We start from the raw sequence: 15,426 nt of genomic DNA on the forward strand, positions 1-15,426 counted from the left end.
GAAGTTCTAGAGGGAAGATACTCTGTTTAAGCAAAACGTGTTCAGCACATTTTCTTATAGTGTGGTGAGACCAATCCCAGGATGGCAAAGGAATAAGGGAAAAAAAAGCAGCCAAAGCAAGTGTTCTTTTTTTGCAGTAGCATGTAAAGAGGAATGCTATGACATTCTGTTGACACTGATAAAAAATTAGTGTAAAAGAGATACAGTGCGTTAGTAAATGCTCATATTCATTAGCAGTTGTGCTAAAAATAAGAGATCAAGCCTGCATTTGGACTTGAGAAGAGGTATCCACACTTGAAAACCTTGGTGGGATGTGTGTGGTCAATGGCGCAAGTTAATGTTGTAGTTTATCTTCCAGAGATGGATTTGGTAAAAAAGATTGAAGAAAAGATTGCAGGCACTCAAAAGAAAAATTTTATTTTACAGAATCAGCCCTACTGCAAGGCCTAAAGATAGAACGACCAAGCCGTAAAAGAGAAATTTATAAACACTGGCATTGCTCTTCATCTTGGGCCTAACATCAGCATAACGGGCAGTTCGTAAATTACATTGCCTGGATTAATGCTCGGTGTTGGGAGCCCTCCAACCTTCAAACAGCCTTCAAACTACCTGCAGCAACATTATGGGAAAAATCAGACGTAACTCTCCATGCCAGATTCTACCAGATAAGGCTGCTGCGACTCCGAATGTGCCATTTGCTAAGTTTGAAGCTTCCTCGGCTGTTAGCTGAAAAGAGCAGCTACCCGGCCTCCCCTTTGGATGTGGGGATGTTTAACCTAGGTTGTTGTGTTGGCAATGACAGGGATGAAAACAAGATTAGTTCAAAGGTTGGAGACTTGCTAAGAGTCCAGTACTTTGATCTACTGTCGGTGTTGTTATGTTTCTTTTAGGAAGCACATCCAGAGCCTTTATTTAACGCTGCTACACACCACAGCTGGAGAATGGATCAGTAAATGAGAACCATGTTCTGGGGAGCTTTTACTTAGCTTTTAAAAGAACAGTTACCCAGCTCACCAGAACTGGGGCCCTCTTCAGCTCCCTACTGAAGCTGGGAATATTGCCTGGGGAAAGAACGCTCAGGATTGCTGCCACTAGGCTCTGTATTTTTATTGTTATTTTTGGATGTCAGGATTTTCTCTACCTCTTGCTTCCCTCATGACTTCTTTGTTGGCTAGTGAAGATCACATGTGGCTTTAGTAGCATCTGGACTTCGCTTTGCTGTTGCTGGGTTGTGTTGTATTTCCCCCTTGCCAAAATGAACCTAGACTGGACTGCAAATGCCTTGTGTGCTGCCTGGATGCTGTGGGGCCCGATCCAAAGTCCACTGGAAACACTGACACTCGCTTAAGTGGCCTCAGGGACAAGTGCAGTATATCCTTTGCTTGAAGTACAGCCTGTGTCCTCTGCTGTACAAGGAGGGTCTCCTCAGAAGAGGCAGCAAAATAATGCTTGCTTAGAAAAGAAAATCTCCACCAGTTGGCTTAACAAGGTGAAGGCTGTGGAAGTGTTTGTAGATGAGTGTGTCTATGTTTGCACCAGAAAGAGAAGGTTACACTGCAAGGTGAAGTTGAGGGGAATTCCTTCGAAGCTCCCTCTTCAGTTGTCTGGCTAGTAGAAGTGGATTTGTTTGATTTGGTTTAGTTTTGAAAAATCCATTTTCACCAAAGGATGTCTTTGTGCTGTGGTAGGTTCGGGAGAAAAAGAGAAAAAAAAAAAATTACCAGGGGTTGTTTGAAGTTAACACATAATTGAGCTTAATGAATGGGGCTTTGGCATGGCTGAGCAAGGCAGGGAGAGCTCAAAAGGAAGCAGGCCTCTTTTGGCCCAAGTTAAGACCAGTGTTGAGGGAGAACTGCAGCTCTATACAAGCATAACAATGAATAGCAACAAATATTGGAGCTTCGGCATTTCATTATGTTCCTCTGGTTATCAAAACATACCAGGGTCCTTTTATATTATTATTATTATTATTGCTATTATTATTGTCGTTGCTTTCCTCCTCTCGGATGGAGAAAGAAAGATCCCCCTTTGAAACAAGCGTGTTACAATTCTCCTATTCTCTGGCCTTTATAAAATTGGGAGTCTCAAGGTATGTGACCAGTTGGAACCTGTTGCATCTTGCAGCAAGTGATTTATGTTCGCAGTTTTGATTTGCCTCAATGAAAAGATTTTCATTCATAGCCCCCAGCTCTCCAGACGGATGGAATTGCTGCTCCATTTAAAAAGGAAAAGGGGTGACTCGCCTTGTTAGGAATTTTTTTTAAAGCGCTGCAGCGCCTATATGCCTGCTTTGTCCTCCCTTCAGGGTGGCTGGCATTCTTCTCTCTCCTCCCCCTCCTCTCTCTCTCTCTCTCTCTCTTTTTAACAACGCTGAAGTTGTTTATTCTTTTTGGATGAAGTCTCAGATAGGCTACTGGGGATGTGTGCTTCAATTGATGGGGCCCCCTACCCCATTGTGGCTGTGTCAGGTCTAATTCATCTCACCGAAGCCCCCTTGTTCCTGAGCGCTCAATAGCACAAGATGAGGCGATGGAGGCTGACAATGATGCCACACTCTTCACTTGGGGGCATCCAATTACAGGCGAGAGGGGCCCCCTGATTAATATGCTGAAATTAGTGGCCTCTGCCACAAATAATTCCTTGTTGAGTTGCAACAAAAAGGCAGTCCATGCTGCTTGTCTGGAGTGGTTATAGGGACAGACACAAACTGGTCATTTAAACTTCATTATCACTTTTCCACCTTGGAAAGAATGAGGGTGTGACTATGAATTCATGTTCTTGTTTACTGCTCCATTTAAAAGAAGAACGCAAATATTAATCCCAAACGTGATCCTGTCAGGATGGACTCATTAAACTGACACATTTTGGTCATGTTCTGTTTGTGGAGCTTATTAAATAGTGTTGCAAATGTGCTGCCACCATACACCTCTGAGTGACCCAGTCTTGGTAGAATTGATGCTTGCCTGCTGAAATGCCTCCTTTCTGAAGTCTACCTGCAACTGTGTATCAGTATTTTGGTTAGGGGACTGGCCTTGGAATGTGTACTGTGTCAATCTGCAGTCTGAACTACTCTGATTTTTGGGAAGGAGAGAAGCTTGCTAGTAGGTGGGTGTATTTCAGTCCTCCCAGAAATGGGCAGTTTATGAAAAGAGGATAAACTAAATTTATTTTAAGCACAGCAACATAAATGAGATTACTTTAGATCAAGCTTGCCTTTTCGCTGGCAGAGCATCACAAAAGTTTGGCCACAATTCATGGTATCAGTTTTAATTTTGAAGGTTCATAGAATGCTGGGTGAAATGCCCCTTTGAAGGTGGGTATTGGTCAAGGCTACAATGGAACGTCAGAGGTATATGAATAGATTCAGAGAGAGGACTTTCATAGAGGCCCGAAGTCTTTAGTTTCACTGGTAAAACATTTACACAAAAGTTATTTTATCATAATAAAGGAGATGCATGATTTAATACTTAAACTGTTCCACTGAGCCCTCTAAGCTGTCCATTCCTTTGATTTCATTCAAGGGTTTGACAGATGGTTTATATTTTTTCAACCCAGAGGAAGTTGTATTCTGATAAAAGCTGAAGGAATGTATCTCAGGTTCTTGTGTATAATGTGGCATTTCCCTTTCTTCCTCACAAAATTAGACATTTACTTGTGCCACTTACTTCCTTTGTTTCTGATTCTCCTCCAAGGTGTACACTGCCACAGATCAAACGCATTCCTGTTCAGCAGAAAAGAGTCTTAGCATTAAAATGTGGATTATTATTATTAAAAAAAAAAAAACCCAACAAAACAAAACAAAAAAACCCAAACCAAAAACATGCTAAATGGCAGAGATAGCCCCTTAAGGAATCATGGGAGTGGCTTTGTGGAGAGACCTACAGCAATGCAGTCTGGAAGGGGGCCCAGCCTCTTGTCAGCATGGTGTCACATCAGAATGTAACTGATTGTCCGCCAATTCTTGGGACCCCCGTCACTTAGTTATGCCACATTTACATTAAATCCCTGTTGCCAGGATGGATGGCAGCCACTGACAAGAGACTAGGTTGAGACAAAGCATTTTTAAGATGAAACCTTAATTTAAATATGGATTATCTGCCTCCTGACAGGGTTAAGCAGTCTTTTTCTTTCTTTTTTTGTTGATGTTGTTGTTCATTAAAGCTATATTCCTTTGAATGTCAGTGCAAAGGTTTGTGCTTTAAAGGGCTTGAGGAGCCCTTATTAGAGTGCACCTAGGATCTGATCATGCGAAACACTTCAGAATGCCAACAGGTTTTCTCAGATGTATAGTGCCATTGACCCCAGTGGCATTATTCACATGAGCAAAGTATTTTAACATTTGAAGAATGGGGGCCCTGCTTATGATTAAAAATACCTCCGAGTGATGAATGGCCTCCCAGGCTTCACGCTAGGAAGGGCTACTCTCTGAAGTACAGTTGCTCATGTGGATAAGTGTTTACAGGTTTGGACCTGTAACAGTTTAAAGCAGGAGGCACTTTTCTGCTCAGGATTTGCCCTGCCTTTTTGGATGCAATAGTTGGCAGCTGAAGCCATGCTGGTAGAAGGGTGTATGTGTATGGGCAGGCTTCTCCTAAAACAATCATTTCAGTCTTTTTTTTTTTTTCTCTCTCTCTTCTTTCTTCATACAGATATTAAATTTATTTCAAACCCACCTTCCATGATCGCAGCTGGCAGTGTGGTAGCAGCTGTGCAAGGCCTGCATCTGGGGAACACTAACACTTTCCTCTCCTATCAATGCCTCACACATTTCCTATCACAAGTTATCAAATGTGATCCGGTAAGTGACTCTTACTTGGTTGATCTCCTGCCTTAGAGTTTTAAGAATTAATGCCTGCTTACTGCATAGTAGCTAATCTGACAGTAAATCTTGATAAAAGTCAAACCTCAGAGTGGGGTTTTTGAATGTGTTCTCTTGGGTCCATCCTAGTGACATTGCTGTCATTATATCCATTAATAATCTGTGATTACGCTGCTGCAGTTTACTGATAGGAACGCCACGTCCAGCTCTGATGTTTTTAAGAGAGGTGTATTTGACAGAGCAAAGGAAACCCTGCATCGATCTGGGACGTTGCAGAGGCTGTGTTTGGTTGTGGGTAATTAAAGCAGGAGTCTGTGTAAAACAAAACTTTAAAAATAAGACAAGGAAATAGTTACCTTATGGTATCTCTGACCTTATCTTTGACCATTCTTGAGGCTTTTTATTGTGCCAAATGGTGTGAAAAAGCCCTTCTTAAAAGAGTTCTAATGATCTAATTTGGTTTATTACGGGCTAGACCTGCACAGTAGCTGGTATTGAATTCCTTTTTGGAACAAATGCTTGTCCCACGACTTTCTGACAAGGTAGATGGTCCTCACAGGACTCTCATTTTGCCCTGCAGCTTCCAGGAGATGCACATCAGTAACTAGTGAGCAATAAACCTTTCATGAGTGAATGGGCCAGGAAGGGAGCCTACAAGGAAGACCTAAAGTCAATGATCCATGTCATAATGGTGTGTGAAGTTGGGGCAGAGTTGAGCTTTGTTTTGTAACAATGTGGAAGACCAATAAATAGATGCTTTAAAAAGGTTCTTGTGAGGTCTCCAAGTGCTGGACAATGAGTCAAATAAAGACAACTCTGTGGTTAGGGGCAGAATCTTTGAGATGCTGTTAAATTATTTTTACATGTTAATAATTTAAATACATAGAGGACTGTGCTAGTCCAGACACTGCAAAACTGAGTTTGCATAATTGGACTTTGTTGACAGGATTGAGTGATTTCTAGAAAGATGAATGCATCATAATTATTCACAAAATAATATTTTACTTTGGATAGACTATTAATTATTCACAAAAGAATATTTAACTTTGGATGGTCTATGTGAAACAATTGCTGACAAATATGATATCTCATATTATTATTCTGATCACCTTAACACCACCTCAGTATATTGAGCACGTTATTTTTGCCATGTATAGTACTGTAGCTAAAGTGATATGGATCCAGTGCTGAAATGTTAAATACCATAAAAACTTCAAGTGCTGGAATAAAATGCTGCTTAGTTTGGTATGTACATGCAATTCTTTTAGTCAGTTTGTGAACAATGTAGATATTTCGGGGTATGGTTGGCCACTATTCAGTGCGTGATTTCCAAGCAGGTACTGAGGAAAAATACTAGGCTTGCTATCTGTTCTGACACTTATCTGATTCAAACAAAAACATGATTTAATCATTCCTGATACAGAGCATTGAAGTAGATGCTCTCACATCTTGGAGAACCACAGCATGTCCTTATGTGACTTGGCTTAGCTGATGACAGAGCTCTTTTAAAAGAAAAGAAAGTAGTTTTAGCAAGAAGGAGAATCCTTGCTTATTTCTTTTTTATTGTCCAGAGTCACTGCAAGGCCACAGCCTCTATGACCTGAACTTAAAAGTTAGGAGCTTTAAAAGGAAGTAACTCCCCTCCAGCTTTCATTGATAAATATATGCAAGTCTTGGAGCAGCTAGAGTTACAAGTAAGGTTTTTGTATAGGTTGCTACAGAAAATAAGCATCATAAAATGATACCTATGTATAATATGTATACTGTTGTGTTTGGAACAGTATTTGTCACTACTGTTGCTTTGAGCAGAGAAAACTGCTTGGTTTATGTAGCATGATTCCCCTGAATTTCTTCTAAGACGTGCCTATGTAATCCATGGTATCAAATGCTATTCCTGTTATCTTATTTCACTAGCATGTTGATGAAGTTTGTTAATCCACAGTGATGGTCCCCCTTGTGAGACTGCACAAATGAATATGCTTTATAATATTGGGTTGTCCTGAAATATTAAGAGCATGCGTTATAACATGGCTAACATTCTCCCTGATTATCTATTAGCTAGAGCAGCTGGTCTGTTGGATTTCAGGTTATATAATTACACTTTTTTACCTTTAGTCTCAAAGAAAGCTGAATCTAAAGTAAAATGAATATCACCTGATTGGAATTCCTTTATGGTTCATGTTTACGTTGGTAGGAGTCCAATTTCCCATTTTGCCTTTGATCAGGGGTAATTAGAAGTCAGATAATCACAATTAGAAGTCTTGGGCTGTCTTCCATCATTCTATTCTTGACCCCATCATCCAAACTGATTGAATTTTACCTGACATTCATTTCCAGGCCAGAAATTTGCCAAACTAGATTAGATTGGGTTTCCATGCTGTCTGTTAGTGCATTGGAATTCATCCCCTGCCTGCCCCTACTCAGAGGCACCTTCAAACATGTGCTTGTTATCCAGAACGGGTCAGGCAGTAACAAAGGATTTCCAAGCAGCTTCTTTTTTGTTGTTGTTTGTTTCCTTTAGTATCTGACCCTGGAGTCTGATCATGTCTACTGTGTGTGTTAAAGGTATTTGACCACATCAGTTAAGCTAGCAAGTCTTTTTTTTTTTTCCACTGAGGAGCTTAATTAATCCAGGAAGGGTTTATGACCTTGAACAAACTGTGGGCATTGAAAATTTGGGTAGTGAAGCAGAAAAGTTGTTGGGAAAAGTTATCAGAGTAATGCACAAGTTTTGTATTTGCTTTTCAGTGTTGAGAAGTACTGAGAATGGAAAAAGCTTTGGTGAGATTGTTCACAGTGAACGTTACATTTTGCAGTTATTTTTGATAGCTGGGATACGTTCTTGCAGATAAACCATTCTCCTAATAGTCATCTGAATAAGAAATGATTTGAACAAAAATGCCTAAAACATGAAAAAAATATTGTTCATTCAACTGTAGCTTAAGACATGGTATGTTCATAATAAATTGTAAAGATGATGTTTAAAAAAAACATAGTTACAACATGCTGTACTATGAGAATCTCACAGGAAAAAAAACTCTGTGGTCAAAAAATTACCTTTAAATTACGTAGTCCTATGTAATTATTCATGACTTGACTCCAGAGGGAGAAGAATAGGTATTTATAGAAATTCTTTTGAATGGTTTTAGTTTTCAGAGCTCAAACATGCTATATGCAAATGATAGGATTAAAAAAAAAAAACCCCACAAAAAACCCATCCCCCTGCCCCCCTAGAAAAAAAAGGCAATGAGGGTTTGTTTTGCTCTGAAAATAAATTGGCTTTCAGTTTGGAACACTGAACATGCTACCTGGTTAAAACAGAATTATCCTCTGAAGTGCCTGCATTTGTAAAACCAAACATACCTAATCTTGTATTCAGGTACTACTCTTTAATACACCTAATTCCAAGTGTGACTGAGGTACATGGTACAGGACATGCAAGTAGAAGCCTTACAGTCAGGCTTGATCCGTCATATCGCAGGAAGGGGTGAAAGGACTTCACAGAGATCTTAGTGTGAAGGCCAGAGGTATGTAGGAGCCAAAGGCATGATGATGACTTTAGGATATGAGGCGTTTCTTTTTGTCATTTAAAACGCTGTGTGTCTCTGTCAAGAGGAAATATTACACTAGGGTTTAAACCAGAAAAGGTCATAGGTTATGTGTTTTCAGTGAGCTGTAACTGATGGTCTGATCTGCTTAGAGGTAGGATTAACCTCCCTCTCTCTCAGAAAGGACTTGCAGAGAATTGTTTGCTTGGGTTTCTAATCTTATTTTACCCCAAATGCCATGTGCCCTTATTGGTGGCAGAGGAGATTCTTGTGGTAGTGGAATCAGTGAAAAGCTGGTAGATCACACAAGAAGACTCTGAATGAAGGGAGAATTGAAACTGGGAAATAAAGAAAACAGCAGGCAGGTCACCCTCTCAGGAAAACAACATTCATTCTCAGTCATGCACATCCTAACACTTTTGACGGCAATTTATCATGGAAGACTGGGTTCACCGCAAGGGCTAACACATGTCATAGGTTAAATCAGAAAAGGCAATACTGAAAAGAAACTTCAAAGTCCTTAATACACAGAGTTAAATATGTTGGGGAAAAGCTTACGATGTTTGTTATACAGATAGGAGTAAACAGCACGCTGGAGGAATTTTGGCAAAATGCAGTGTGATTGTTTTGCCTATTTAAGGCACCATTTGTGTCGTTGCGATGGCTCTGAGGAACACAACCAGACCTTGAAGAAAGTTGAACAGGTTGAGCTAACAGGCCTTCTCCAATTCTGATTGCTGTGGATCGAGAAGTAGAATTGGATGTAGCTACTCACAGTGTGGTTTAACGCCTGGGAGAAGTTAGCTTTCCCCGCAGGAGATACGATCCTGCTTGGTGCTTTATGCTTTTAATTCACACCAAGTCTGTGCAAGCGGCGAGGCCCTTGCACCCTCCTCAACTAGGATTGTGTGCACAGTCAGCTCTGAGAAAATGCTTTTGAAGCAAGGGAAAAAGATCTGACCCTGACTGAGACTGCAAGGTAAAGGAGGTAGCAAACTGAAAGCTTGGCAGCACTTTATTATGTATGGTTATGAGGTGCTTAGTGGTGCTTCTGAAAGATCTCTCCATTTGGGGGTCATAGAATCTGGTACATTTTTCTGTTCAGATGCTTTCTGAGTGCCAAATCAGGTAACTAACTTGAGCTGCCCGCTGCTGGATATAGCAGCAGTCGGCAGGCAACTTTGGGCATGTATATCTAAATATATATATCTATGGCACTTCTACCTAAGAACTTTATAGCATCGGAACTCAGCCTGAGAAAATCACTGTCTATGATTATCACTTTAATAGACTGTGCTGCCAAAGTGTTTCTGTGGTAAAAGTAGAAACCTTGACAGCATCAGCAATACTTGGACCAACTCTGACTCCAGCCTCGTTTTGTGCAGCTCCACTCATTTAATGTGGACTGATTCACACTGCTGTCGAGTCAGACTGTTCCTCTTTTTCAAAAGGTATAGAGGACAGCGAGGTAGAGGACCGTGTGAATGGACTTCTACAGAACTGCTGAAGTGTTAACAGCACAGGCAGAGAAGTAGTAGTGGAAGCTGCATCTGACTGTGTCAGGGTCCTGCCTGGGTTAGTTACTACACGTGTCCTTGGAGTGGAGCGCCCATCACGTTCCATTGTAGACCTATGGGCTGAGACTAACAATAGAACAGTTTGTCCAGAGGACCATGCATGGAGATGCTCACCTAGGCCATTAAATACAAGATGGCAAGAGTTAGTTGCTGAAGTCAGGATCCAAGTTAGCATCCTGCAGAAAATGGGGTAGCTCGTCCAATCCGTTCATTATTCAGTGTTTCTGTTGCTCTCCCCACACTCCTTTCAGTCTGCTGCCCTCCCAAATAACTTCATTATATATTTCTCTTTGCTTTTTCAAGAAATGGTATTTGATCTGTGATCTTACTATTTTTCTAAAGGACCCTGGGTCTTTTCTCCTTCCATTTAATCTTCTCTAGGATTGTTTACGAGCCTGCCAAGAACAGATTGAATCCCTCCTTGAATCCAGTCTACGTCAGGCACAGCAGCACAACGTATCTTCAGAAACAAAGACTGTAGAGGATGAAGCAGACCTTTCCTGCACACCTACTGATGTGCGAGATGTGAACATTTAAGAGGACTTCTTCTAATGGGTTTGCTTGGCAAGAAAAAGCAGACAAAGAAAGGGCATCTGAGAAGGAATCAGCATCAGGATCTCCCCCCCAGAAACCCTTTTCTCCAGGACATTTTTATACCAGAAGGGAAAACCAGTCTTGTTATATTTTTTCTTGCTCTGTCTCCCTTCCATCTGTGACTTCAAACAAACAAATAAACAAAAAATACCCCAAAAACTGTCTTAAAAAAAGAAAAAAATAGTATTTGCATTACCCCCAGGGGTTTGTGCTACAAAAATAGAGGATTTTATACAATAATAATCAACTAGTTTTTATATTAAAGTGTTCTTGTCTGTATGTTGTAAAAATAGGCATTAACACACAAAATGTCTCCAGGGGAGGTATTAGATTTGATTTCTTACATATAAAACAAACCAACCAACCATTTTTAAAGTAGAAGAGGGTTTTTTTTTTCTAGATAGTAAATGAAATTCTTTTTTTTTTTTCCTTTAAAAAGCATAGCTTTAACGCAGTTCTAGGCTTTTCTGTATCTTGCTTGCTTATGCATTTAGTCACTTTATAATTCATCTGTAAATGTTTATTTTATTTCCTTAGTTTTGTTTTGTTTTTTTTTTTATCCTCTTCACCTTATAAATGGTTAACGTAACCCATAAGTTAGTGTATGTTAGTATGCAGCATTATTATATGTTAATCTTTTTTTGTGCCTGTGGATTGCCTGTGCATAAGGCATTTGTAGGGTTCCAGCTTAGCATTGTTGGGAAAGGCCAATGTACTACTCATACGATACTCTATTATAAAGAGAAACCGAAATAGTGACATAATATATTATATTTTTGTAATCTTCATATTTTTGTAGTTACCTGTGTAAAATGCTGGTCTGACCCCACAGATATTCAGCCGAATTATGGTCAGGTTCAATCCACAGTTTAGTCTTTTATTGTTGTTGTTGTTTGTTTGTAATATTCTAAAACCATTCCATTCAAAGCACTTTCAGTCCATTAGATATAGGAAATACATTCTTTTATTGTGTGGGAATTTTTTTTTTATTTTTTTTTTAATGGAATGGTTTGGAAATATATAAGTGCTTGTTCGCAAACTTGGAATTGCAAAGCAAGTGCATTTAACTATGGTGTTAGAGGAGAGGTGATTTTGTTTTTCTTTTAACGAAGGTTGTGTTCCAGTGAGAGAAATTGCATTCACAAATTGCCAGGATATCTTCCTATCCTTTTCTATAGAAAAGTTGAAGTTTAGAAATCTTTGGTGCCAACTCATCTTTATAAATTAGGGGGCCTTAAAGGTTCACATATAGGACACATAGTTTAAGGATTGTCGCTAGATGTTTTACAACTGAAGGTTTTTAAACACTAAAATATATAATTTATAGTTAAGGCTAAAAAGAATATTTATTGCAGAGGATGTTCGTAAGGCCAGTATGATTTGTAAAATAATGCAATCGCCCCTTTTTGAAAAAAAAAAAAAAATCTTTCCTCCCTTGATGTTGCAGTTTTAACACAGCTTATTAAAGAAAAAAAAAAAGGACACGCTTCAAAGAACAAACCCAAAACAAAGCAGTTTGTTTGGCCCCTTCCTATACATTTTTCAAAAGCAGTCTAACCATGAAAACGCCATAGTTAATAGAGATGAAAATTGGAGTACTTGAAAGAAGTTCTTATTCCAGTATATGCCCCATTTTTTTTTTATTTAGCTACAAATAGAAAATTTGCACATCTTGGCTATGTATCTTTTTATTATTATTTTAGAAAGTAGCTGAAGGGACGTGGACATAGCTGTTGAAGTTGATGCTCGAGGAGAATGTGATGGTGAAATGTATGTGAGAAAACTGCCGCTAAGGTGTTGATTGTAAAAAAACACAAAACAACAAAAAAAAAATCAAAAAAGGAAAAAAGAAAAAAAAATAAAATTAAAAAAAAAAAAAAGAAAAAGAGAAAACAAAAGGAGTGGATGCTCCATTTTTATTGAGCTGCTATGGATAAATTCCCAGCATGGTTTGAAAAAAAAAAAATTAACATTGCTTTTCTGTATCTTTGTCATTGTGTTTTGCTGCTATTTTGTGGATCAGTTTTTTTTTTTTGTTATACAATGTCATATACTGCCATGTTATAGGTTTTAATTTTCTCATAGAAAATTATATTATTGACATCATTTTTTTTTGTAGATTTTTTTTTTTATGTGATCAATTTTTACTTAATGTGATTACTGCTCTATTCCAAAAAAGGTTCCTGTTTCACAATACCTCATACTTCAGTTAACCGTGTCTAGACCAGGTTTTAATGTTCGTACACAGTGCCTCATAGTTCTACTGCAAACGGAAATGCATCGAACGTTATTCTGAATGGGTCTCGCGATTTGCAACTAGGTTGCGTTAATTTAAAAACAGCAGACATTTCAGAAGATCAAGTAATGTCTTTTTTTTGTTGTTGTTGTTATGCATTTTATAAAGCTGGATTCTTTGTCTGATCTGGGGTTTATTATCATAGTAGTTTTAAGCTGTGTTATTAGCCACATTGATATATGAAAGGTGCATTATAATATAACTTTTGTATGCCACCTGATGTGGTTTCCCATCAGTTGGGACACATCATTTGGTATGATAGGTTATCTTCTGGAACTCTAAGTATTTTGTGTGTTTAATCTGTTATGATATACTAGTTTTTGTTTTTGTTTTTTTTGTTTTGTTTTGTTTTTGTTTTTTTTTTTTAATTATAGCATAATGCTAATTTAAAAAGCCTGTAAATCTCATAAATAAGCCAGCTAACAGAGTTGTATGCTGAAGAATAATCTAGCTGTTGCCTGTATGCTGCTAAACCAAAACAGAATTAGAACTCATTTTGAGGCAAATGCAGTTAAGATCCTACCTAGTGCATAAATAAAGCATTGCAATGCTACTAGCAGTCGCAGGACCCAGGAGGACTGGATACATTCTGTCCAAATTTCAGGAACATTTCTTACTGCTTACCTCATAAAACACTTCTGTTTGTGGCATCTCTGTGTCTCTGAACCAAACATGATTATTGAGTTAGTGCTTGTTGGTTATATTATGTGTTACACTGAGTGGCAGTGTGTACTGCAAATTTCTTTAAAATATTTTATATTCTAAAAGGCCAAATCCAGATTAAGTGGGTTCATGTGCCAACAGAGATGCTTTATTTGTCACATTATTATAACAATCTGTAGTAAGCAAGCGATTCAGATTTGTACATTTTTATATTGTACTTATTGGCATCACTGGTCTGAAATGCACATTTTCACCAACAGACCTGTAACAGACAAGTTTCCAGCAAAAAAAAAAAAACCTAAAGTCTAGAAATAAAATTGGTAAAACCCAACGTCTGCTTGTTGTCATCTTTGTAATTGCCTTTGTGAATGCTGAATGGTTGTAACTCCGTGATGCAGGGAGTAAACCACATGACACTTTCTTGTTTTGACTCTCTGTGCTTTACTAGTTGCAGTGCTGAAAACCTTTTGTCGTTATTTTAGGCAACTGTAGGCGTTTTTAGCAATGGGGAGGTGACTGCCTGTCACAGGAAATGTGTATTTTTAAAAGAGCAAAATACCTTTTTTTTTGCTGAAGACTTTCTTTTAAACATCTAAGGTAATTAATTACTCAGCGTAAAACACCATTTGGTGGTTCTTTGCAATAAAAGGTAAAATAAAGTAGGTGTTGGGTGGTAGAGAATGCTTGTTCATATTTATTTATCAGTGTAAGGTTTAGCATCCTAGAATACCTTTAAAGAAGATGGTTTGTTGTAAAAGTGGTAAGGTTAACCTCCCTTCATTTCCTTCCCTTCCCCTCACACGCAGCTTTTGCATTCTGCTGTTGTATCAATAAAACAGTAAGGAATAAAGCAGAAAAATGTAAAAGTCTACAAAAAATATGTGTAAAAAAAAAAAAAAAAGGACTGGACAGAAATTATATATGGTTATAAAGTAAAATGAGAAAAAATTACAACCTGTGTCCCAATTCACATTTCCAAATATATCTTAACACTGGGGATGCATATTATCAATTAACAAAAGCTGAACATGGCAAAACCAGTTTATTCTTAGTGGAGAATAGTCAAGCCTCTAACTGATATATTTGACTATTTACCCTATGAAAATATTTCTGCCTTAAAAAAAACAATTAAGTAAAATGTCAAGTGCTTGTCTCTCCTGTGGCAAATCAGAAATCTACTACCTGCCTCCTGAGTTTCTCATTGACTAAACTTCACCTTACAACTGATTCTATGCAGTAAGTACAGCAAAGGAAATGAAAAATGAAACTCCCAGGGTAACACCCAACATGTTAATTATAGTCTAGTGCAAAATAAGTTTTGTCTTAGTGCAGTTACCAAGAGCTGGGAAACCATCTGCATCAGAGGAATCCCAGTTGAGCCTGTATTAGTTTGTCAGTTTCCCAGTCATTTCCTGTCAGAAACCTGAACCACGTGGCCTACAGTAAAATCAGAGATCAGGTAGGTAAAGTAATATCAGGACATAGTGTGATCTGTAATTTTTTCCATTTAAAATCAGGAGCTTCTCAATATGGTCAAGTTACACTGGTAGGCCACTGAGGAAGATTCATATAGCAGTGAAAGATCTAAATGTGATTCACAGTGACTTTAAATACAGACCAAGCCAAAGCTTAAACTGGAATCAGTAAAAAAAAAAAAAGACTTCTTTTTTCCACACAGATCTTTTATCAGTTTTCTGCATTTTAAAGAAAAAACTGGGAAAAAAAAAAAAAGACTTGGTTTTGTATCACTGATGGCTAATGCCTCTGATTTAAAATGTCTGAAAGCTGAGTGAAGACATAGTTACGTAGTTATAAAATCCTGATTTGGGACAAAAACCTTTTCACTGATAAAAAATTAAAATGATTCAGTGAGAAATTTAAACCTGCATTCTGTTGAACATGTTAAGTGGGTTTTGCCTTTCTTATCTG

The 15,426-nt window shown here is 38.3% G+C and overlaps 1 protein-coding gene across 1 annotated transcript in view; it reads left to right on the forward strand.

Moving 5' to 3' along the window:
* CCND1 (cyclin D1) overlaps positions 1 to 13,828 on the forward strand; it is a gene marked incomplete at its 5' end in the record, with an annotated part of 14,910 nt that extends 1,082 nt beyond the window's left edge. The window contains 2 exons of the mRNA XM_010170800.2: positions 4,642 to 4,798; positions 10,326 to 13,828. Of these exons, the coding sequence (XP_010169102.1) occupies positions 4,642 to 4,798; positions 10,326 to 10,481 (313 nt within the window). The remainder of the gene's footprint in view (positions 1 to 4,641; positions 4,799 to 10,325) is intronic.
* Between the last annotated feature and the right edge of the window lie 1,598 nt (positions 13,829 to 15,426).

This window comes from Antrostomus carolinensis, unplaced genomic scaffold (genome assembly GCF_000700745.2).
Source record: "Antrostomus carolinensis isolate BGI_N321 unplaced genomic scaffold, ASM70074v2 scaffold15286, whole genome shotgun sequence".
In the NCBI taxonomy this organism is placed as follows: Eukaryota; Metazoa; Chordata; class Aves; order Caprimulgiformes; family Caprimulgidae; genus Antrostomus; species Antrostomus carolinensis.